Source organism: Mastigoproctus giganteus, chromosome 14 (assembly GCF_048544385.1).
Source record: "Mastigoproctus giganteus isolate SK-2022 chromosome 14, ASM4854438v1, whole genome shotgun sequence".
In the NCBI taxonomy this organism is placed as follows: Eukaryota; Metazoa; Arthropoda; class Arachnida; order Uropygi; family Thelyphonidae; genus Mastigoproctus; species Mastigoproctus giganteus.
Window position 1 is genome coordinate 83,847,392 of NC_143588.1, and position 26,241 is coordinate 83,873,632.

General features: G+C 35.9%; 1 protein-coding gene across 2 annotated transcripts in view; it reads right to left on the reverse strand.

Annotated features, from left to right (window-relative positions):
- LOC150075305 (putative nuclear hormone receptor HR3) overlaps nt 1-26,241 on the reverse strand; it is a 163,025-nt gene that overhangs the window by 51,632 nt on the left and 85,152 nt on the right. For both annotated transcript variants that reach the window (XM_090389177.1, XM_090389178.1), the window contains exons 4-6: nt 17,496-17,694; nt 13,033-13,238; nt 4,126-4,247 (exon numbers count right to left, since the gene is read on the reverse strand). In XM_090389177.1, coding sequence (XP_090245303.1) covers nt 4,126-4,247; nt 13,033-13,238; nt 17,496-17,694 — 527 coding nt within the window. The remainder of the gene's footprint in view (nt 1-4,125; nt 4,248-13,032; nt 13,239-17,495; nt 17,695-26,241) is intronic.

Sequence of the window (26,241 nt, forward strand, 5' to 3'; positions counted from 1 at the left end):
TCTGTTTATCAAGAATGCAAGGAGAAGCTGCAGTACTGGGAAACTTTGGAAAAAGCTTTGGGAAACTTTTAGCAGTCACATTTGACTGCTAAAAGTTTCCCAAAGTTTCCTGTGGTTCTCGTGTTGGCTTTCTTTACCTTCGCCAAAAATCTAAACAGGATCCAAGCTTTCTAAGAAAAGTGGTTACTGGGAATGAGAGTTGGGTGTTTGCCTATAACCCCGAGACCAGGGTGGAATCAGCACACAAAAATGTCAACACTACAAGAGGTATCATGCAACAAAATCCAATGTCAAAGTCATGTTGGTAATTTTTTTTCAACAATGAGGACATAGTGCACAATGAATTTGTGATAGGGGAGAAGCATTACTGCTACTTACTACATTGAGGTTTTAACATGTTTGCAAGAGAATGTGAAGCAAAAACAATCTCAAAAATGGAAGGAGGGCTGGATCCTACACCATGACAATGGGCACAGTCACACGGTGATGGCAGTGCACAATGAATTTGTGATAGGGGAGAAGCATTACTGCTACTTACTACATTGAGGTTTTAACATGTTTGCAAGAGAATGTGAAGCAAAAACAATCTCAAAAATGGAAGGAGGGCTGGATCCTACACCATAACAATGGGCACAGTCACACGGTGATGGCAGCACAGCAATTCTTGGCTGCAAAAAAAAAAAATTATAGTCATGTAGCAGCCTCCCTGTTCCCCCACCTGACTTCTGGCTGTTTGCTAAATTGAAAATGGGACTTCGGGGTTTTCATCTTACTACAGTGGATGACGTCAGAGAAAACACAAAAAGGCCCTATGTGCACTAAAAAAACATGATTTTAAAGAATGTTTCAAAGCTTGGGAAGACTGATGGAGCAAGTGTGTGTCTGTGTGAATGTGTGCACAAAAGGAAAGTACGTTGAAGGTGACTAGCTTAGTAAGCCCAACTGTTCACTCAATAAATTTTTATAGTAAAATTCCAGGAAGTTTTTGAATGTACCTTGTATACACAAATATGTGCATGCACATTTGCACATGTGCACACAATGCACAAAGTTCATTCAAATGAAAATCGCAAAACCAACATAAAATTCACATGCTGGCCACTCTGTTTGGTTCCAAATATTATGTAAACACTGATTATAATCTCATATCAGATTACTGGTTTGCTGGCAAACACTGAGTGCACACACAGCACCATCTGCTGGTATTATTTGTAAGAAATCAATTTCAAGATGGCAGTATAGTTGCAGTATTGCAAGGGTGCTGCATCTTTAAATGTTGGCTCTGTATGTTGAAGCATGAGTCAACATCAAATCTACAAGTTGTTGAATAAGATTAAGAAACCAATTGAAAGTATTGAGTATTTTCCTCAAATAGGATGGATAAGCACATTGTGCCATAGCACCAGAAGTCATGATAGCAGTGGAAGAACTCATAAGAGGAATACAGCATCGCCATTGAACAAACTGCCATGGCATATAATATTATTATTGGTTCAGAACATGCTGAACCAACACTAATCATCAGCAAGGAGTGAAATTCCTCGCATCATTATCATTAGTGAAGAGCTGCACTTTCAAAAAAAGTGCTTGATGGATTCCTTGGAGTTTAGCACCACAATTGAAAGAATAATGACTTAATGTGTGTTCTGTGCTTCTTGGATGGTTATAAGCACAAAGGAGACACCTTTTCAGAACACACAGTGATTGGAGATGAATCCTCCTGGGTGCACTATTACAGAATGCAAAGTGCAAGGGCGCCTCCGTAGCCAGGTGGGCAGGAGCAGCAGTGTGTAGCACATGCTTCTTGATTAGACCGCGGTTCGAGCCCGTAACCACCAAATACGGAGGATGCGGAAAGGTCAGGGATTGACCACCGCATATCCTCGGAGCAATATGGCCTTAGTTGCTAATGCTCCTAAAAACCAAATAACAAAAAAAAAAAAAAAAAAAGCAAAGTGCAAGTTCAGAGTGGTGTCATACAAACCTCAACCAAAAAAGTCTGTACCCAAGTATCAGCCGGGAAAGTGTCACTCACTGTATTCTTGGAACATAAAGGAGCAATTCCGAAACATTATCTGAAGAGAGGAAACACAATGATGAATGAAAAATATTGTGATGTGCCTCTGAACCATTTAGTCAGCAATTTGAAAAAAAAATATCATGATTTGCTGTCCTGGGGTGTGTGCCTGCAGTATGATAATGCCCATCCTCATACCACTTGTTCTGTGGTGAATCAGATACAGGAGATGAAGGTATTAACTCCATCCTCCATATTCAGACTTACCCCCTTTTTTGGCCACTAAAAGACATATGAGGTGCTACCCAAATGTTCTCGAAATTTGAATGTTGAATGTGGGAACTACGTCTAGTATGCCGACCTGGCTAGTCGGGTGGGTAAAGTGCCTGCCTGGCAACCCAAAGGTCGCGGGTTCGAATCCTGCCTCAGGCTTGGATCAAGGTACTGCGAAAACCTTGGGAGGTGCATTATGGCCACAGAAGCTGATGCGCCAACAACTACAAAAAAAAAAAAAAAAAAACGTCTAGTATGGACTTGTGGTGCTTGTGTAACACTGCATGCATCCTTGGTGAATCAGTGTGCCATGTGGCATCAGGCTGGACAGAGGTCATTGAATATTTATGTGCAGTTCTTTGGCACTGTTTTGAAACACAGAACTGCGAGGTGCAGTTCTGTGTTTCGCATAGTTTACAATTGTTACGATGGCTGATGTGAGAGAGCAACATGCTTGCATCAAGTTTTGTTTCCTTTTTAATGATACAGCAGCAGAAACCCATAAGAAGTTGAAACAAGCTTTTGATGAAAATGCTTTAGGCTAGACGCAGACCTATTACTGGTTTAACCTTTTTAAAAACAGTCAAATGTCGGTTGATGACAACGATTACTCTGGGCATCCATCATCAAACACCACCCTGGAAAATGTTGCAAAAATTCGGGTGATGATCTGTGAAGACCACAGGCGGACCATCCACAACATTTGTGGCATTGTAGGACTATCGTATGGCACGTGTCAGCAGATTTTGTCAGACAAGTTAAACATGAGGATTGCGGCCAAGTTCATGCCATGGTTACTGAGTGAAGACCAAAAGCAGCATTGCATGGAAGTTAGCAGAGATCTTCCATGCGATGCTTAACACCAACCATAAAGCTTCTCTCAACGAATCCAGGTACTCATGCAGCATTGGGTATAGTGTATTGAATGTAATGGGGACTATAATGATGATTGGAAAATGCAGGTGCTTGAAAAATACACTTTTATTTAAACTTTCAGTTTTCATTTGAATGACCTGTGCACGCATGTGTGTGCGTGAGAGAGAAAGAAAGTATAATGCATAAATCTCCACTACTTACTTTTAAAAAATAATAAAATAAAGGGAGGACACACCATGGCTATTAAAAATATAGCAGGAAGACTATCCATTGTGCTCTGCTGTTATTTGGTTTTTAGGAGCATTAGCAACTAAGGCCATATTGCTCCGGGGATATGTGGTGGTCATTCCCTGACTTTTCTGCATCCTCTGTATTTGGTGGTCATGGGCTCGAACCCTGGTCTAATCAAGAAGCGTGTACTACGCACTGCTGTTCCTGCCCACCTGGCTATGGAGGCACCGCTCTGACTGGACTACACTCCTATATTCTACAGACTCAAACCACAGCTACTAAATAGTGGCTCTATATTGGACCATACAGTTTTTTTCAGTAATAAATTCATTATCATAAGTTTCTAAACTTCCTTATATATATCAAATTAAGATTATTGAAAAACAAATGGAATACTATGTATAAGATTAAAATTGGCAATACTAACACAGGTCATCTAGATCAATGTACAGCAGCTACAAGTATTTACTTAGAATTATTCAATAAAAATCATTAAGTGATATAAAGTGATATATATTGACTAATACTGAATAATAGTCAACATGATAAATAATGTAACCAGATAGCAGTAGCATACCTTTATTCTATAAAGAAGGCCATTTATTACATTAAAGTTCAATTTTTGCACCCAACAGAGAAAATACCAAGTTAAAATTTTTGAACACTGTGATGACACTTTCCACAAATCTCATTTTTTTATATAAATTATCATAATATTCTCAACTCACCATATTTTTCATATGAAACAATTTTGCAACATCTGGCTTTTGCTGCATCATTGCATCAACCTGCTGAGGGGTGTATAAACAAGTCTGGATATGAGCATCTGTTATGGTCTTTGCTAATAAATCTATAACAGAAATACACAATTATAAATTCAGGATTACCCAAATTATTATATTAAGTAAACGTATCAAAATCATCATTCTGAAAATACAAAAGATGTGTCACTTGAACCCTATAAGCACACCCCCTTTATTACCTTACATTAAAGAACTGAATATTTCTAGTGCTCTTAAAAGATTATTTAGGAATTGTCAAGTGGCACCCCCCAAAAAAACCCAAAAATATAGGGGTTAGTATGTCAGTATAAGTTCTGATATCTCTTTTTAATTGAATATATATATGCTAAAAAAAAACCCTATCATTCAATATGCTTTATTAATAAGTTTTCTAAAGTAATGACGTTTAATAAGATAATCTTGCATTAATAATCTTCCTTGTGTTGCTATCGCAAATTATACTAATATTATCTGGACACCTAAGTTCATTATTTATAGAGCACTGCCACAGTTCATCCCAAAGAATATTATCAAACTTCTAATGTAACATAAATCTGTTGGCTTTCATAACACAGACTATTATAAGAACTGCACAACATACAATGTAACTATATACAAAGATGGTGACCTGCATTCTTTCTTTGAAATACATTAGTGATCATTACTAATTCAAATCAAAAGGGACTATGAAGCGCAATAAGTTCTATTATTATAATAATCTTAAATTATAAGTGAACACCTCATACCTTTGAGTAAGACTGTTAATCTCTCAACACTCAATCGCAAATGATTATAATATGAACTTACCCCCCGTGTATTGTCATAAATGAATCAAGTTAAAATAATTATTAATTAAAATAAGCATGTATTCAACTCTCATATCACGTTGAGGGAATCGGAAAGAATCACGGAAAGGTTATTCAACCAAGTAAAAGAAAAAACGCTAAATGGAGATGACGAATTATTCTCTTTAGATGTTGTTTCCTTATACACCAACGTACATGTAGAATATGACCTTGACATAATATGGGACCTTTTCAATGATCAGACAATCTGTTTAAACATGTCAAATTTACCCAGAAATGAAATATTTTATTTGATTAAATTTCTTGTACAAACCAATTATATTAATTTCCAAGATAAAATTTACAAGCAGATATTCGGGTTACCAATGGGACTTAGCTTGAGTGGATTGGTGGCTAAAATTTATCTAAATAAGATCGAACAGGTAAAGTTAACACCACATCTCCCTAACATAACATTCTATGGCAGATATCTTGATGATATCTTAATAATTACTAATAAATATATAGTACAGAAGGTCCTGGATACATTTAATAACATTCATACTTGACTTAAGTTCAGTATAGAAATGGAAATCCCGCATCACAAATCCATAACTTTTCTAAATTTTACTTTGACCAGAGTTAATGAAAACATATTTTTTAAAATTTATAGGAAGTCAACGAATGCAGGAAAATTTTCTCACCGTTCGAGCTACCACCCTTTTACATATAAAAGGAGCATTATTTTAACCAGTTTCATAATGCATATAGATACAGCTCTACTCAAGAATCCTTATTGGATGAGCTCACGGAACCAACAAAAAGATTTTTAAATAGGGGTTATTCATTAGGTACCATTATGCAGATTAGTCAACAGGCAAAATATAAATTAGAGACGGGTACAACAAATGACAGGGAGGATCACAAACATTTTATTAAAGTTCCATATATACAACATTGGTATAGACAATTTATTAACATATTTAAGAACACTGAATTTAAGATTGTTCCACAGCCCATGAGTAAGCCACATGCTATCTTTAAATATAGGGCATATGTAGTTCCTACCATGGAACCTCACAATATTGTTTACAATATTTCTTGTGGTGGATGCAATTCTACTTATACTGGCTCGACCCAAAATTTACTTTCGGTAAGGATACAGCAGCATTTGACATCAGTGAGAGCAGATAGGACGGGTGCATCTGAGCTTGCGTTTAATGGAATCACTGATGGACATGTGTTTATTTTTAATGAATCCAAGGTTCTTAATAAACAGCATGAATATTTTAAATTATTAATTGCCGAAACATTAGAAACGAGATTAAATGTTAATTATATTAATATACGCAGACCTTATAATATTTCGGACTTGTGGACTCTTACACGCATGCATGAATAGCAATTCATACATTGGTTTATAAGATAGTCTCGTGTCAGGTGTAATTAATTTGATATAAAACAGGGGGGGATACCATTTGCGAATCACTTTTGTACTTCTTGTGAGCACGGTAACAAACCGAATAAGGTGGTCTCTTAAAAGAAGTTAAATAACAATTTTAAAGTTTAACTTATGTGTGAATAAATTTATTTGTGTCGTCGTTTTTAGAATTTTGCGACAATTGTTTTTCAATTCTCATGATGGCTTGTGGTGTTGGTTGGTTCTTGGATGTTGGTGGCCACAGTCTTTCCGTGATTCTTTCCAATTCCCTTGACATGATATGAGAGTTGAATACATGCTTATTTTAATTAATAGTTATTTTAACTTGATTCATTTATGACAATTCATGGAGGGGTAAGTTCATATTATAATCATTTGCGATTGAGTGTTGAGAGATTAACAGTCCTACTCAAAGGTATGAGGTGTTCACTTATAATTTACGATTATTAGTGATCATGCATTTTTCATTAACTTAGTGATTTCTGAAATGTCATTTTGATCTCTCAAAATTATCTCCATTATATAAACTTATAGCAAGGGCACTTCCTGTTCATAATTAATTTTTAATAAGGAGAAAACTATAATTTTTTCCCGTATTTAAATTTAGATGAACTCCCAACCTCCACAATGTGGAAATTTATTCCAAAAGTCCATCACACTTTCATTAAAGGAAAATTTTTGGACACCTATTTCTACAAACATTCCTCTTTCAGTTTAAATCCATGACCACACGTGTATGTGAATAAGTAAAAAGATGCCCTCAGTGTTTGGTTTATTTGGCATTTTGATTTTAATTTTGATTTTCTTCAACTAGAAATTTATGGTGTGGTTAACCAAAAGCACTTCAATCACATCACCACTACAAATGCTTACTTTCTGAAAACAGTCTCTCTTGATAAGAATACCCCTTTGTGCTCTTAAACAAGTTTTTCACTCTTCTGTGCTGTCTCCAGCAGGTCCACATCTTTCTTAAAATTAAGTTTCCAAGGGTGTATGCAATATTTAAGATGTGGCTTAACCACTGCTTTACATAATGGAATAGTCACTTCTTTGTTTCTACTGGGAAAGTTCCTATATATATCACTAGCAGAACCTAATGAGCTCCTAGCAGCCTACGTACATTTTTAAAGGAACTTCATATCAGATTGTACGGTTACTCCAGAGTCCTTTTCATTATCAACTATCTTGAGCACCGAGCAGCCTAAATGGTATGTTATTCTGGGATTACTGCTTACCCAGATGCAAGATATTGCATATTCCAGTGTCATGCCAAATAATTTATTGTTGAAGCTACATGCACTGTCATTAACCACCCTGCCCACCTTTGTAAAATAAGCAAATGTAGACATTAAACTTGAAATAAGAAACAGTAACAGAATCCAGCTCTGTTATGAGAACTTGCTCATAACATTAGTCCAAGAAGAATGGTAGCCAAATCACAAGTTATTAAAACATAAACATTATTAAAATTTATTATTATTAATTTCACAACTCTGAAAATAATGCTTCTTGCTTTGGTCACCCTGCATTGGTATCTATATTTGAAGACAGCAATTAACTTCTCTCTATTTACAAGTATAACAACTACTTCAATATAAAAGATTAAAAAGCACTTTTTTTTCATGTATTTCTGGAGGAACTATTTATTCAGAGAACAAGAAAGTAATCCAAAACCAATTGGACAGGTAATTATGTATGCTTGGCAGACACAACTGCTGATTTTAATTTTGATTTGCTTCAACTAGAAATTTATGGTGTGGTTAACTAAAAGCAATGTTTTATCTGATTTTCATTCAGAATAAATGAAAAACAGATAATCTGTGGGAAATACTTTTGCACCAAATATCATATACATTATCAACTAATCTGCACCCATAGAGGCAGACTATCATTGATATCACCGCTGATTAGAAGAATCTAATTCTCAGTTAAGATGGTATGTCTCAGTTAAGGTGCCAATCACATCTTCAGCGGCTGCAGTTCACTGGGAATAAGAATTGTATCTGGAAAGAGATGGGTAAAAACTAGGCAGCTATAAGTGCTCTTGCAACTAGATTGGTATCTGCCTCCAGTGAGGATTCTTGTACAAGGTATCACCCAATCATTTCATCTGCTATTTGCTGACTGGAATGAGATTGAAATTTGACCATCTCTAATACTGAGATCTATTGGTGTTGATGCGTTTATGTTAGAAATAGGCTGTTGTTTATAAGTTGCTGCCAAGAAACATTTTGGTCCCTCCAATGATTGCAGCTGAAAGTTGACTGTCAAGGCTTGAGTGTATGCACACATTAGAGGGACCAAGTATCCTCAAAGATGGAAATTAATAGCAGAGATGCCTCATAATTTTCAAATTTTTTTTCAATGCATTGACAGCCAACAACCTTTATTACTGAGCTGTGCAGAGCAAATGTGGTCCAGATATATACAACTTCTGTCATGTGTAGGCCTCAAAAAATTTGTGCAAGATCTAGTTGTCACTGCCAAAAGTTAGTTGGCACTGAGGAGGGGCATACCAAAAAAAAAGTCTTCTGGAATAGCCATTAAACTTGAATCATGTAATGAGGTGAAAATACTGTTGTTTATCTTGCTTGTTAGCATTCAATTCATATAATGACAACTTTCTAAAGTAACCATATCGATCAACCTCATGATATGATATGATAATGATCAGTTTATTTATTACATGAAATTTAAAAAAATTAAAGTAATAATAAAAATATTAAATATTTTAGTATTATTTTAATAATAACTAGGGGATTTGGTCCCCTGCTCGCTTTGCTCGCCAACCCCCATGCATGCTTTTCTACATAAAATGTAGAGGTATGGCAGAGTAAGTCAAATCTTTTCTACGTAAAAGACACACCTGTCAAAACGCACTGATTGATATCTAATCAGGAAATGACCTATGTAATTATTTACCAATGTATTTGTAGTGACATAATTGATCCACCCACTTGTACCATGTGACCTGCATCCCTCTTCTCCCACCAAGGCTACCCCACCCCCACCACGCAGCATTCTCAAGTTGGAATAATCATTATGTAATTATTTACCTGCGTTTACATAGGTCACTTAGGAAAAGGCCTTTTTGCTTCGGGTTCCATAATGCATACGGAATATTGTTGCATCCGAAAGAGCAGAACTAAAATATTTAATTAAAATATTTACAAACTATACAAATATTTACAAAATACTAAACTATTTACAAATATACAAACTATATCGGGTAATTTCATCAGCTGACATTACAATGGAACATCAAAATAATGCCGAGCGTCGTCATGTCAGTGAAGCACATGCACGAGGTTGGTGAACGTTATGGAGGCAGCTGTCTTTCAATGGAAGACAACAATGTAATTATTTACCTGCACATTAGTAGTGATGTATTTGCCCTGCCCTCTTCTCCCATTGGCTCGAATAAATATCACTAGGAGGAAAACTTTTTTAATGTATAGAGAAATACACTATTATTTTAGCAATCAAAATATTAAATTAAAATAATAAAAAATAAAAAATAAATTTTAAAAATCAAATTAAAAGCTTTTACACACAAACATATACGTGTGTGTGTGTGTGTGTGTGTGTGTGTGTGTGTGTGTGTGTGTGTGTGTGTGTGTGTGTGTGTGTGTGTGTGTGTGTGTGTGCACACGCGCGCGCACAAGCAGAAGCTTTTAAATTTATTTACATGATTAACTTTTATCTGTATGTTAAATTAACTAAAAATTATATATTAATACAGTTGAACTTGGTTATAACGAGCAAGGAAATAACGAGATCACGGCTGTAACGAGAAAAAAGCCATAATGATTTTAATTTACGTGTATTCCCATACAATTGCTCACTATTATAATGAGCATACTACATGGATATACCATACAAATTTTGGTAACTATGCAAACATTCTTAATTGCTCGGGTAGTCAAAAAAACTCAATTCTTGGAATAGACAAAAATGAAAAGGGCGACTTAGCTTTTATGACCACCCGCATCGGATTAGTGACCGGCTTATGATCTTATCTTTTTGGGGCTGGGGGCTATACAGTAAAGCATTGGCATTCCGCTTGTCGCATTACCCTATTTACAGATTGTCTTGTATTCGCTGAACCATAAATTTATTTCAGGACTTCTGAGAATTTTGGAAATGGGACTTCTAAGAACTTTGTATGCAGATCACTTTACAGTCATTTTAAAACAAAATCAGTTAGAAATGAACCCTTCCTTCGGAAACATGTCAACAAACAAAAGAAAGTCTCTCTCAATTCGCTAAAAAGTCGAAATTATTCATTAGTTTGAAAGTGGTGCAAAACATGTTGAAGTGTGTAACAAGTTTTCTTTATCCTCTTCAACAGTACGACATTGTGGAAGAATAAACATGTTTACATATCAGCACTGGAAAAGAACATAACTGGAAAAAAAAATTTAGAAAGTGCGAAGTTACAGACAATCGATGAAGCATTGCTTCAATGGTTCACTACACAAAGAAGTGCTGAATTTTCAATAGATGGTCTGATCTTGAAGGCTCAAGCAGAAAAATTTGCTACACAATTTGGACACTATGATTTTGTATGTAACAACGGTTGGCTGGATCGATTTAAAAACTGACATAACATCGTTTATGCAAAAATTAGTGGAGAATCTCGATCTGCAGATTCAATAATGGCATATGAATGGATTGACTGTGTTTGGGCAGAAATAAGGAAAGATTTCAATGACGAAGATATCTACAATGCCGACAAAACAGGACTTTTTTATAATCTGACACCTGACAATTCAAAGGGGGAAAAATGTATTGGTGGAAAAAAAATCAGACTCGCTTGATGGTGCTTATGTGATATGACAGGAACTGATAAAAAAAATAAAAAAAAAAACTGTTTGTTATCGAAAAATCATTAAAACCTGTGTTTCAAAAGTGTAAGGAAATTTCCTGTGGATTACATTGCAAACAAGAAAGCTTGGATGATTTTGGATATTTTTTGGCAATATGTAAATGACTGGAATAAGGAGTTAGTCAAAAAGAAGAAAAATATTTTATTGTTAGTTGATCATCCTGCACATCCCCAGATTCAAAATTTGTCAAACATTAAGCTAGTGTTTCTGCCTCCCAATGCGACGTCAATTTTACAACGAATGGACATAGGTTTAATCAAAAGTCTGAAAGGATTTTATAAAAGATTTCTAGTTCTACATCTGATCAGTCAAAGAGAACAGAAATGTAAGTCTATATCAATATTGGATGCTATAAATTTATTCAATGATGCATGAAACAACATTACTTCGACAACCATATTAAATTGCTTCAAGAAATCGATTAAATTCAAGTGAAATTTAAATCATAGATGAAGATGACGGAAACAAAGAAAACAACTTATCATTATCCAAATGGTTGCTACATAACAATATTGTAGATTTTAATACAGATAACATCGATGAATTTGTACAAATCGATGACAACTTGTTAACTAGTGGTCTTCCTACAGAGAGTAACATTGTAGATGCTATGCTCAACAAAGACGATGATTGTGATGATGATATGATGACAAGTGAAAGTGAACCAAAATCAGTGCCGACAATCTCCCAAGCCGAAGGTGCAATGGACACATTAGTCAATTTTTTTTGAAGGAACCAAGGCAAATAATGAGACTTTTAACGCATTGAGTGTTTTAAGGGAAAACTTGAGAAATATCAAAGTGAAATCTTTAATATTTAATGTACTGTGGTTTATACAAGCATATTAATACAAATAATATGTAGGTATATACTCATATTATTTTTTTCTCCCTAATATTTCTTTTGTTTTTTGAATCTATCTTTTTATCAAGTTATTGAGAATTAAAAAAAATAGGAGGTAGATTTAACTCATCACTGATATAGCGAGTAATAGTTATAACAAGGAAATTTTGTCGGTCCCTAGATGCTCATTATAACCAAGTTCAACTCTATTTTGATTTATCTAATGAAGTAACACAAATTAAAAAAGTACAAGAGATTCTGTCTAAAAGACACTTTTTTTCATGGATTATTTTCATTAAGAAACGACTTTAAATCAAAGAGAACTTGGCAATAAAACAAATTTATTCAAAGGTACAGTGTTCCCTAACTTAAATTGGCTCCTTGATCACATGCAAGATAACCACACAGTTACAAGGAATCTCCATTATACACTATTCATAATGGTGACATCATTAAAGTCAGAAATAGTGAGTAATCCTACTTTTTGGAAAGTATATGCTGCATGTGATAATGTATGCTTAGTTTTGTATAGATTATATTTTATTTCCAAACCATTAATCCATAAATTCTATATATATCTTGGGCTTCTATTTACTGTTCCATTGCTGAATTTTCTTACATACATAGCTTCTAAGCTTTCCACAACCTCTTTTCCCCCTCTATAATTTTAAAATTGTTCTTTAATCTTACTTAACACTCATGTAGATGTTCTGCTAGTTATCACTGTATGCATCTGTGTGAAATAGGACCCTAGTGTGATAATACTTCTTGGAAAGAAGTAGGATTACACACTGGGCTCCTACTTCTTAATTCTTTAGTCCTTTTATCCTAATTTGTGTCTATATAATAATAAAAATAAAATAATATAAGATCTATGCTATCAGATATTACATACCTAAATGTGACATTGATGTTGTTGGGACAGATGGTATACTGGCACTAAGAACACTGGGATTTTCCAATACACGTTCAATGGGTCGTAGATCAAATCCTGAACTATCTACAAACTTTGAGGAAGTCACATCAAGAGTCACGGTTGTTTGGGGAGTGTACACAAAACCATTTGACATGTAAGTACTGAGATCACTGTCGTACAGATACCTGATATTAATGAAAACATAAATTAGTATCAGACAAATGTTTGTTTACTGATGTTAAACTTTCATATAACAAGCAGAATAATCCACAAAATAATATAATATGGGGACAAAAAAATTGAACTGTTGGAAGTGTTAAAATTGTTAAACAAAATTCTATATTTCTTCTACCTGCTACTGAAAAATGTTAAAACATTTTATTTCATTAGCAGGTAGTTTTCATTTCAGCTAGAAGACCTAAAGTATCACTATAAACTCTTAGAAATATTTGATTATGCAAATTTCTAAAGAATTATGTTATATTCTTCATTAAGGGTTGTATTTATTAAGGTGGACTTTATAAAATATATAAAATACTTTTAATAATGTATTTCCAGTTTATATCAAAAGTAAATTGTGTAGAAAATGAACCCCATCAAACAACATCAGTTAATAAATTTAAAACTTAAAGGTATTATATTTGTTTAAATTGCCTGAAAAATGCTCTAGCACACACATATCACAAAATTGCTATTTCCTGCTTGAAAAGAATAAATATTCTTTTAAGATAATCACTAAAATGTAACTATATTGTTTAAAATTAGTAACATTATATCATAAACTTATTATTAAGAAGGCTTCCTTTTTCACTAAATTACTTAACTTAAGCGGTAGCAATGCTAATATAGCTGTAGCAAAGTTTTAAACATGTTGCAAAACACCAACACCTGCTGGGAAAGATTTTGCCATGTTTTAAACATGATACACACACCAAACATGCAAGGTGGAAAACTGAAAAAGAAAACTGATGCAGTCAGTTTCTCTTAAGTATTCACAATGGTTTATTTACAATCACGTTATACATAGTGTAAAACTGACAAAAAGTTTAAAGTTTGTAGAAAAAAAAATTTCTCTATATGTATAAGTAACATTACAAGTAAACTTTAAGCTACATTTAGCCTAACCTTTCCTTTAAATGTATTAAATTTGAAGGAAAGGTTAGGCTAAATGTAGCTTAAAGTTTTTATGAAGCATTTTTCCCCTAATATTGAGCATTAGAGACCTGGTCCATAATATCTAATATGTTCTGTACATTAAGACTTACTAAACATGATTAAAAAGTTATGCTAAGTGGCAACAGCATTTGCACTAATAGTATTAAGCTATTTGTAAACTTCACTGAATATGTGAAATTGATAGAAATAAAGAAAATAATATAAAATATAATAAAAGAAATAATAATAAAGAGAAGGAAAAACTACTGGTAAGATTTTAAGATAAAAAATGATAAAAATTTATATGTTAATAAATCTGAAAGTATAAAAGTTAAAGTAACTAATTAGTTATGATATAAGCAGATACAAAATTCTCCATGAAAGTAGACAGGCAACAAAGAAGGCCATGGTGTCCTACTGATGATCTATTTAACATTTGCTCGTACAGATTGGGAGGTCATAATCCCAATGTATACAGCAATTATAAGATCATATTTGGAATACTGTTCCAAGTATGTAGATGATATCTAAAAAAAAAAAACATCAAGTTTCTTGAAAGGGTTCAAATATAGGCAATGTACCTAGCAAGATGCGGAAAGGTCAGGGAATGACCACTGCATATCCCGGAGCAATATGGCCTTAGTTGCTAATGCTCCTAAAAACCAAATAACAACAACAACCTAGCAAGATCTGTAAAAAAGGCACCCATATGTGTGGGCTATAGAGTTTGGTAACCAGGCTCCTTGGAGGAAACCTCACTGAAGTCTATAAGGCTGTGGGAGAGTACAATAAACTAAATGAAGGCGAAATTTTCAGTTACAAATGATTCTAGAACTAAGAGCCATAAATTCAAAATGTAGGGGAAGAGGCTTAGATTGGACTGTAGAACTTTATCTTGCAGCCAGCAAGTTAACTGCTGGAATAAGTTACCTCCATGTAGCCATACATGTAACTTATTCTGCATTTGAATTCCAAATTTCTTCAAACTGAGGCTGACAGCAAGTTCCCTTTCTTTTCTTAACTTATGGTTTTTATTTATTTATTTTTTTTTTCTAATTCAGTTATTTAGGTTATATTTTCATTACTCAAGTCAATCTTGGTATCAAGTGGTAAAGAGCAGATATTCAAATTTCTTCCAACCTAAAAACTCTTTGAATCTGTCATTAAATTCTTCATTTGGGAACCATAACCTATATAATGGAGCATGAAATTTTTAATTTACCAATGCATATCTGTGTATAGATATTCCCAAGTTCCCTATCCTCCTTCTGTTCTGTGTCCCCCCCCCATATGACAAAAAGCTCTTGCAGGCAGGAAGCAGCCTGCAATTGTTCAGATTTGGTCTGTTTAATGCTATATGGTAATGCTATTATGCACAAACAATTCTCTTTTGGAGGAGCCCAAATGTTATTTTTAAAAATAAAATGGAAACCTTTCTACTTTAGAAGTAATGAAGGCCACCATAGCTGAGTGGTCAGGCACGAGGGTGCATAAGTATACATGCCTTGAGTGACTAGGTTCAAGCCTGTTAAATATGGTGCTGTTTCTTGTATACTTTCTCTCTATCTTGTGGACTCTTCTGACCGTGTGGTCATCCCAGAGTATAAACAGATGAAAATTTATTTATTTTTTAAGAAGAAAATTTCACCGACAATTTTGTATGGTGACAAGAGTAAAAATTTTTAGTAGCCATTTCAAGTTGTTAAAAAGTAACTAGTTAATTATTAAAAAAATGGAAACAATTGTGAGAGTTAATATCAATGAATCACTTTAAAATATGGAACTTGGAATTGCATTTGATAAAAGAAATTCTATGGGAATTTCTTTTTTCAGATGTGGTTTCCTTCTCTGTCTTGAGTTTAGAATGATCATACTTTATTAAGTTAGAAAGAAAGTTAGTTGTACAAAACTCTCAGATATCTCTCTGTACTTGAAATAATTATCAATTGTTTATTTATCTGTTATTATAGTTGAAGTTATATTTGAAATTTTATTTAGTAAGAATGTTGTTAATGAGATTAAATATTTATTCAGTTGAGTATTATTTCTCCCAAGTGTCTTTAATAGTAAATTTATATTTTTCTGTTACAAATTAAAAAAATACATATGAAAGTGTGGTTTTCAATATAAATGTTTTGTGAGTCCCTATTGTAGTGACACGGTACTGCTAACATACCTACTTATAATATGTTATTATATTCACGGTATTCATATCTCCTGAAAAGAACTTCTGATTCCATTAATTCCACTGATACACAGATTATAAAAACTTCTGAAATTTAAAGCAAGGAAGAATCCAGCCCTTATGTATTTGGGGGAGGATGAATAACAATATAAGGAAAATGTTTAATATTTCTGTGCATGGAAACCCTATTGCACCTTAATTTGAAACACAGCCTTCTCTCAGTTAAACATATAGTTAACTTTACCACCTTGATATGGCACAGTTGTAAATTTTTAAAATGCAAGAACCTGAGATGTACACTAAAAATATTTGTACACTAAAAAAAAAAATCAGTGATTAATTTTGTATTTGCACAAGCAGAATTATTATTTTTATTTTTTTATAAAAAGTGATAACACTATGAGACACAAACGCACATTCAGATAGGTTACCATGTGTCCAGAGTTTCCTGGATTTTACCTGTCCAGGTAAAAAGTCTCAATTTAAAATCCCCCACAGGGATTTTAAATTTTATCTATGATTTTAATTATGAAGGCTGGCTGTGGCATAGGGTAATGTACCTATAATTTGTACCTATATGATTTTCTTAATCCTATGAAGGCACGTTGTGCAGTTGGTACACCAAAAACTTAAATATCTGTTGAATTATATAATGTGAATTTTAATATCCTTAATTAATTTTTAATTGGAGAAATATAGCCATAAAAAATTCTTTATGTTCTGTGCTTCTGTAAAAGTACACCCTGCAGCTAATCCTATATTGATTTGCCAGAGCTTTGGTTTTGGCTTCTATTTCACTAACTTCATATTGGAAGTGAAGTAGTCAGGAAATTAGTTTTCTGGATAATAAGACTGTTGTTACTAAAGATGTTATTTGTTATTATTATCCAATATAGTGTCAGAATAAAATTAAAAATGCACTATTTTCAACTATTTCTCACCTTTCATCTTTGATGTTTTTGCTACACCTGCTAATGGGTTAATTCTCAAATGCAAGCTCTTATTAAAAAAACCAACATGTATGCTAAAGTGAAACCACAATAAGCATTACATGTAAATGCATACAAGATCACGGGATACTTGAAATTCTATAGCTCCTCACCTGCCATTGGGATACGATGTGGAGTGGCTAGAAGAGGACGGCTGGTCTAAGACAGAACTGTCCGGTGAGGTCTCTGTGGTCTGCGTTGCTGCAGGAGGCGGTCTCTCCTGCTGTGGACGGCACTGTTGGGCTTGATAATAACGAATTTCATCTTCTACTTTTTCGCGCTGTTTCTTGGACATTCGACCAAATTTTACAGCTAAAATGATTTCCATTAAAATAATATAAATAAATTAAAAGCAAATAGCATTATACTAATATTGATATACTGATAACTCATATATTACTGATAACTGCATTCAAACAATAACCTGGTTCTAAAGAACAGATTAAAATTATAAATTAATGAGTTAATTTAGCATCATAACTTTTCATCTAAAGAACAATACCTATAAACACTTTTTAAAGTTAAGGCTACAGCAAACCAAAATTTACTGATGAATATACAAACATGGGCTATCACTATGAATTGCCTTTGCGCACTACAAACAAGCTGCACTTCATCAGTGGGAAACAGACCAGCCGATCAGTGCACCAACCCCTGATAATCCAGTGATGATTTAACTCACAAGAAACAACAAATGTTGCATTGTGCATATTCAGAACACTTAATGTATGCTAAACTTTTCTGAGTTTACCCCATACAACTTGCTGTCAGCAAAACACATTGTGTCCTCCATACAGGATGGGTGCCTCCATAGCCAGGTGGGAAGGAGCAGCAGTGCGTAGCACACGCTTCTTGATTAGACCGGGATTCGAGCCCGTCACCACCAAATACGGAAGATGCAGAAAGGTCAGGGAATGACCACTGCATATTCACTGAGCAATATGGCCTTAGTTAACCAAATAACAAACAAACAACTATACAGGTCCAAAAGAAACACAGCACTGTAACACCAGTGTTGCAACAATTGTAAAAATACTGATTAATTTTTGATTTCTAGTGATCAAACTGAAAAAGATTATTAGAAACCCATTGGCAGTATGCCTAGCAGTTTTATAATAACTTTAAGTTAAGCATGTGTGAATGTGGATGTTCAACTAAAGACTGTTCAATGAATGTTCAACTAAAGACTATTCAAAATGGACAATTATTCTGTCAGTTATATGAAGAAAATTGGAGGGGCACCATTCATTCACTGGCATTTTGCTTCTCACAACCAACTCTCTTACATAAGGTTTTGTGGTTCGTTATATAGCTTACTAAAATAAAACCTCTTATTTTCATGTTAAAATCTTCTTCAAGAACACTATGAAATTAAAACATTAACTAGTCATTCTGTAGTGTCTTCTTGTATAATGAAGATAAGAACCTATCTACAGCATACATTCACACAAGCCAGTTACAAAAGATCATACCATTATCTCAGTGAATACTATGGAAATCCAAAGAATACCAGAATAAGTTGGAAACTGCTCAGCATTACTGGGGGAATGATCACAATATCAGGTGTGAGCATGTCAATGTATTTCTACTGACAATTATCAACAGAGATGAGAATTTAAGAAATCATTCATTATCTCTAATGAATAGTCAGTTCCTTCAGTCACAAATGTATCAGGTGTGAGAACACCTACAAATAAACTCCATCCATGTTGAAAGTTCAAATTTGAACCCAACTGCAACCTAGAATTTAAAAAAAAAACTCTCCATTCTTACTGTCCCTTCACACAACAGTTAAGCCAGTCACTTTTACCATCTCACAGCTGGCCAAAACAATTTCCAATTCTCTAGCATTCCAGTTCTAAAAAAATTTAGATCTAGCTCTGAGTCTGAAAGTCAACAGTAACAGATTTTCAGCTATTCAGTGGTTATAGCCTTGCTCTGGAATGATAACTTCTAGTATATATTATAAACAGTTACAAATGTTAGTTATGTTATAAATATAACTGGATATATTTATAACATAACTAACATTATAACTGTTTTTGTCTCTGTTTTTTATCTCTGTTTTTGTCTGGTTCTATCCACTCTAAAGAAGGTTAATCTATCATTCAACATTTTATTAATTTTTAAATTTTTAATAAAATAAATTTTATTTATTACTAATTTTAGTAACTTTTATCCAGATGCTGAAATATTTGATAGACATAATCCTACTTTTTCTGATGCATGTCTCTGAACTAGACCAACTAGTCTATTCTTTCTTTACTCCCATGCACTTTCATTTTTATAGTTATTAATGAACTCTCCCTACCTATTTCTTCATTTCTCACCTTACTCACCTTCAATGGCACTGAAGGTGGGAGGGCACTTTCTCCCATTATTTATTTTACTTTATATTTTTGCTAAACAGACAATGACTTTCATAACATAGTACAAGGGGCGTTCAATAAGTTATCTGCCTACCTATAAAGGAAATGAGATAGATGCAAAAATCTGTTTTTATTTTTCAATGTAACTCCCCTGAACTTCAATGCACTTGTTCCATTTTGTTGACAATGAGGGAATACCAGACAAATAAAATTCTTTGTCCTGTCCATCAAAAACACAGAAACAGCAGACTTCAGTTTATTAACATCAGCAAAGTGACGTCCACATATATATATATATATATTTTTTTTTTTTTTTGCTGTGTCGAAACAAGAAATAGTCACCTTGGGCCAGATCTGGGCCTGCAAGGTGGATGGGTAAGTTCTGTAAAGTCGCAGTCTCTCAAAGCAGCAGCAACAGCATGTGACCTGTGCACTGGTGCATTGCACAGGTCACATGCTGTTGGGAATAAGAAATGTTTTTCACGGTGTTTTTACTTTATGACTGGTTGTACATTTAGGGATGCATGTGACTCCCCAGTGACTGTCTGCTTGTGTTACAAGTAGTGAATATACAAAATTCCCTCAGCATCCCAAAAAATGGTGGCCATATTCTTGCCAGCTGAAGGTTGTGTGTGAACTTTTTTGGGTGGGGGAGAACCCTTGTGCTTCCATTGCATTGATTCTTGCTTGGTCTCAGGATCCCAGTGATGAACCCATGTTTCATCACCCATAACAATTCTGGAGATGAAAGTTTCAGGATCCCTTCCATAAAGCTCGAAATTCTCCTCACAACACTGTGCTCTAAATTGCTTCTGCACAAGGGTTAGAAATCTAGGGATCCACCCTGCACCAACCTTAGTCATCCCCAAATGTTCATGGAGGAGGGTTATAACTGTTCCCTTAGATATGTCATATTCCCTAGAGATTGGGGACACCTTTAAATGTCTGTCATTCAGCACAGGGGTTCCCACAGCTTGGCACATTTCTGGAGTGGTCACTATCACAAGCCTTCCTGAATGTGGATCATCTTAAATGGACTCTCTAGCCCACTTGAAACTGTTTTGACCAGAATTTCACCTGGTACTCTGAAGGTGCACTGTTTCCATACACAGCTAACATCCTTTCATGGATGGCCTTTGGCCCATTTCCTTCTTTGGTGAGGAATATGATGACTGAATGATGCTCCAATTTCAGCAAATCCATAATTTGCTGAAATTGCTTCTTTCTGTTAAAGCAGCACAACCTAAAAACAGAATGGGATCAAAGTTAGCATGATTCAAGTTGAGATATGTAGGGAAGTACCTTAGGTAGATAACTTATTGAACACCACTCTTATTTCTACCACAAACGAACATCTATCTTTGTTTGTAGTAGAACCCTACAAGAAGAATTTATACTAAAACCCAAATCATGCCCACAGAGACCAGTTTACCTATCAAAAATTCTTGTGATAGGTAAACTGGTACACTGTGGCTAGAACAGTGATGACAAATGCTGTTCTTTAAATTTGAGAAGTCCTGGGCTCTGTTTCCATCTGTTCAGTCTAGTTGGCCTCAGGCAAGGTTTGCATTTTTTTTTTTTTTTCATGGAAACTTAGGTTTTTCAACCTGCAAGACAGGCAAACTGGCCACAAAATATGTCATTCACAGACACAATAAATGTGGCCTTAGTGATGAGTAAATCTTGTGTTTAGGGGGGAATTTTTTGCTGCATTGACTACCAATTTGTATGGTATTCTAGTTCATACAGTTTTGTTGTGTACATCTTAATAAAGTAATTAATCTTAATAAATTACATCTTAATAAAGTAATCTTTCATGGGCTGATTTTCATGTATATGGACTGAAAAACTCAAAACTCACAAGGTAACCCTTACCCTCTCCACCTGAAATTGGCTAACTACTATACAGGGTGTTTCAGTTAAAAGGTTCAGAACTTCTAAGAGGGGTAGGGTACATCCTGACAACTCGAAATCATATAGCAATGTGGGGTCGGAAATGCTTTCCTGAAGCGGTGTTGTACACAGAAGCACCATAAAAAGAAAAGAGACCGTAAGTGAGAAATCGTTTTAATAATACATGAAAAGAAGCAAAAGGTACATGGATTAAAGTAAGTGTTCGAAGTTTCTTCCACGGGCTACAATGCACGCCTCACATCTCCGACGAATGGACATCCGAACATTCTGGAATACTCCAGGCGAATTTCGAATCTCTTCGGCAGCTACTGCGATTCTTGCAACCAGCTCCTCAGCATTGTCAACAGGGGTGTCAAAAACTAGCGATTTCATATGACCCCAGAAATAAAAATCAAGACATGATAGGTCGGGTGACCGAGCAGGCCAACGCACGGGACCACCACGTCCGTTCCACTGTTGACCAAATGTGACATCCAGGTAGTTACGAACATCTCCGCTATAATGGGCAGGGGCTCCATCGTGTTGGAACCACATTGTCTGTTGCGTCGATGCAGAAATCTGTTCATCTCTCAAAAGTTGTGGCAATACTTGCTGCAGAAAGATCAAGTAGATAGGTCCGGTTAGACGACACGGTAACAGGTAAGGTCCAATGAGGTGATCTCCCATAATACTGGCCCATACATTGACCGAAAATCGAATCTGTGCTGTACGACGTCGTATTTCATGCGGGTTCTCGACCGCCCAGATATGGTCGTTATGCGTGTTGAAAATTCCTTCCCTTGTGAAGGATGCCTCATCGGAAAACAACACTTCAGCAGGAAAAAGGGGATTTGTAGCACATTTTCCAAGGTACCACTGTGCGAAAGCAATACGAGGTGCATAATCCTCCGGTTGCTGTGTCTGGACACGCTGCACGTGAAACGGATGCATGTCTTGTTCTCGGAGAATCCTCCAGACGCTGCAATGGGAAACCCCGACTGCGTTTGCTAGACTTCGTGTACTCGTTCTTGGATTCCCCTGTACATGCTGCAGCACATTCTGTTCGACGGCTGGAGTCCGTGCTGTTCTTACCCTGTCCCTGTCAGCTCTTTCAAATGAACCTCTCTCAGCTAACCTCTGGTGCAGTCTTGCAAAGAAATTATGACTGGGAATACGCCTCGTCGGATATCGTTCCGCGTACAAACGCTGTGCGGCTGGCCCACTACAATTTGCAGCCCCGTACGCCAAATGCATATCGGCTAACTCTGCGTCCGTGTAATCATCCATCCTACTAACTTGGTGTTCTTGTTCAAGAAATTCGAAATTCGCCTGGAGTATTCCAGAATGTTCGGATGTCCGAATTACGGATCACAAAATTGACATTCTAGGACTTCAGGAATTATACTCCTACAAAGGCAAAGTTAAAGGATTACCAACGGCTGTAGGGTGGTTCAATCTAATGTATCTGTTACAGGACAGGGTGCAAATGCTGTGTCAAGGGTGTGGGCAGCTCTCGTTATAGCGGACAAGCGGATCACGGTCACGAGGGTAAATGGTCTCTGCTCCGAGCATGCGGCATGTGCATGCTTGGAAGGCAGTTTTGGACAAATATTCTTCATCTCAATCTACATGCAGTGCTCACAGCATTCTCAACAAATTGAGCCTTATCTAAACTTCCTTGAGACAGCTTTAATTAGGTTATCAGGCAAAAAGATAGTTATAATGACCGACGCAAATGCTTCTTCCACCATGTGGAACAGCCCCATAACGAATAATAAAGGTGAATTACTGGAAGAATTAATAATAACTAACGGATTGATTGTCTGGAACACCCCTGGGCATTTGCCCACTTATTCATCCCCTTCTGGTCAGTCTTACATAGATGTCACTCTGTCGAATGCAACATTCGGGAGATCCATAGAAAACTGGACTGTTCACTCCTCTTGGTCGGTAAGCGACCACAATGTAATAACCTTTGACATAATATCTAATGAAAACGCAGCAGCTTTGAGGGGAACTCATGACTTCCCCAGATACAAAACTCGACAAATCAATTGGAATCCTTTTGAAAAACTACTTAAGGAAAAATTTACGGAGGAAAAACTGACAAATCTGACAGACCTTACTTTGGACCAGCATCTAAAAGAATTGATGGCAATCATCACCGAAATATGCGACGAGACGATCAAGAAGAAACAGAGAAGGCAAAATTCGGTTCCTTGGTGGTCCCAGAACCTTTCTACTCTAAGGAATCATACAAAGAGCGCAAGACGAGATGTTCAGAGAGCTAGGAGAGATGGTAGACCTGAAGACGAGATAAACCGATTGAATGAAATATACAAAAACGCGAGAAGGACATATTTCAACAATATTTACAAAGAAAAACGCTCCGCTTGGGAACGCTTAGTTAAACAAACTATGGACCAGGAGCCCTGGGGCTTGATTTACAAGCTGACTCTAGACAAAATTCATCCGGGGGAAATATTCTCCTCTGTACTTAGACCTGATAACTCCGAAACCCTGACATGGGCCGAGACTATGGAAACAATTTTGGATGAATTGATCATGCAGGATGAAACTGTACCAGAAAGTCCGGTACAAACAGGCATTCGTTTAGAACATCTTTCCTACATAGGCCAAAGCCACGAAGATGATTTTGACAGAAACGAAGTAGGCCTTGCTGTTGAGACTTTGCGTGATGGAAAATGCCCTGGACTGGACCTATTAGAAGTTACCATAATAAAAAGAATCTGGAGCACCTGTCCCCAACTGATGATGAACCTCTTTAATGCCTGCCTACAATATGGATCCTTCCCCTCTCCTTGGAAAAAAGCAAATCTTAAATTACTCATTAAGAATCCCAACAAAACAGCAAATCTGGCAAATTCATACCGCCCAATTGCTCTACTTCCGGTCTTCGGAAAAATACTAGAGAAGTTGATTGTAGCGAGATTCCAAAAGCACTATAGAGAAAGAAATCTAAACTACAAATATCAGTTTGGCTTCACTGCTGGGATGTCTACAGTGGATGCCATTAACCTAGTTATTAATAACGTCTCAGCCTCCAATGAAAAGTATGTCCTCGGCCTCCTTGTGGACTTCAAAGGGGCCTTTGACACTGTTTGGTGGCAAAGTGTCCTGGAGAGGTTCCGAGAGGCCGGGGTCTCCGTGCCTATTTACCGTCTCATCACGGATTATTTCCAGAATCGCTCACTTGTGGTCTCCAGTGGATCCTGCTCTGTTGCGAGACCTGTGACTCGCGGTTGCCCTCAGGGATCAGTTCTCGGACCAGTATGCTGGAATGTGGTCCTTGATGGGTGGCTGGCTACCGAACATAATTGCACTACTAAGATGGCTTACGCAGACGATTTAATTATCCTTGTTTCTGGAAACTCCAGACTACAACTTGAAATCCGTGCCAATGAAGTCCTATCAGACCTAGATGAGTGGTGTAGTACACATAAATTAACTATTTCTGTTCCCAAAACAAAACAAATTCTTCTCAAAGGAAAATTAGACCCAAATAGACCTCCATGTATTAAGATTAAAGAACAATCAATAAAATTAGTTAACTCGTACAAATACCTAGGAATTATGTTAGATAACAAACTTCAATTCATTACCCATGCTAAATACGTACTAAGCAAAATCAAGACTTTGACAGGCAAAATAATCAGAATTACCAAAGGTTCTTGGGGTCTGAAACCCTCTACTCTCAAGCTGTACTACAAATGTATATTTATTCCTATTGTCTGTTATGCTGCGGGCGCCTGGGGCCCCAGTATACGCAGAGTCATGGTGGAAAAAATCTTGACTCAAGCCCAGCGCTTCTTCCTGCTTGCAACTTCAAGAGCTTGTCGCACAATTTCAACGTCGGCATTACAGGTAATCAACGGCAAACTACCAATTAAATACGAAGTGCTGTACAATTACTTTCAGTATTGTAGAAGGAAGGGTATTGCGGCACAGTTCAACCAGTTTTCTGTTAACCTGGATGTGCCAGTGAAAGAAGACAACACTAGATTAAGAAACCAGTTCCTCCAGGAATGGCAAAACAAATGGACTAATGCCAACACTGGAAGAATTACTACCCTTTTTATACCTCAAGTTTCCGAATTTGACAAAAAACATTGGCCCTGGTTTAACCCGGGTCTTCACCTAACTTTCCTTTTATCCGGGCATGGTAGCTTAAACTCAAAGTTATTTACTCTGGGTTTGGCTGCGTCTCCTCTCTGTAAATGTGGCTCAGAGGAGACAGTCCAACATATAATCTTAGAATGTCGATATTATGTAGACATTCGATTTGAACTTCAGGCATTGACCGAAGTTTACGATGTAAATAACTTCACCAAGTTTTTAGAATGTAAAGAAAATTATGAGGCACTGGCTAACTTTGCAGACAAGGCCTTCCGCAGAAGGAAAGGACTTGCCGGCTGAGAATAAATATGTAATGTAATAAGTGTACTACCACTGTATATAGTTGCCTCCTTGGTATTAATCGCATTGTTACAAGACCTCTGATGAGGAAATGTATTTGTATTTATTGCCGGAAGGCATTATTAGCATTCAGAATATATCAGTCGATGTGCCAGGATCA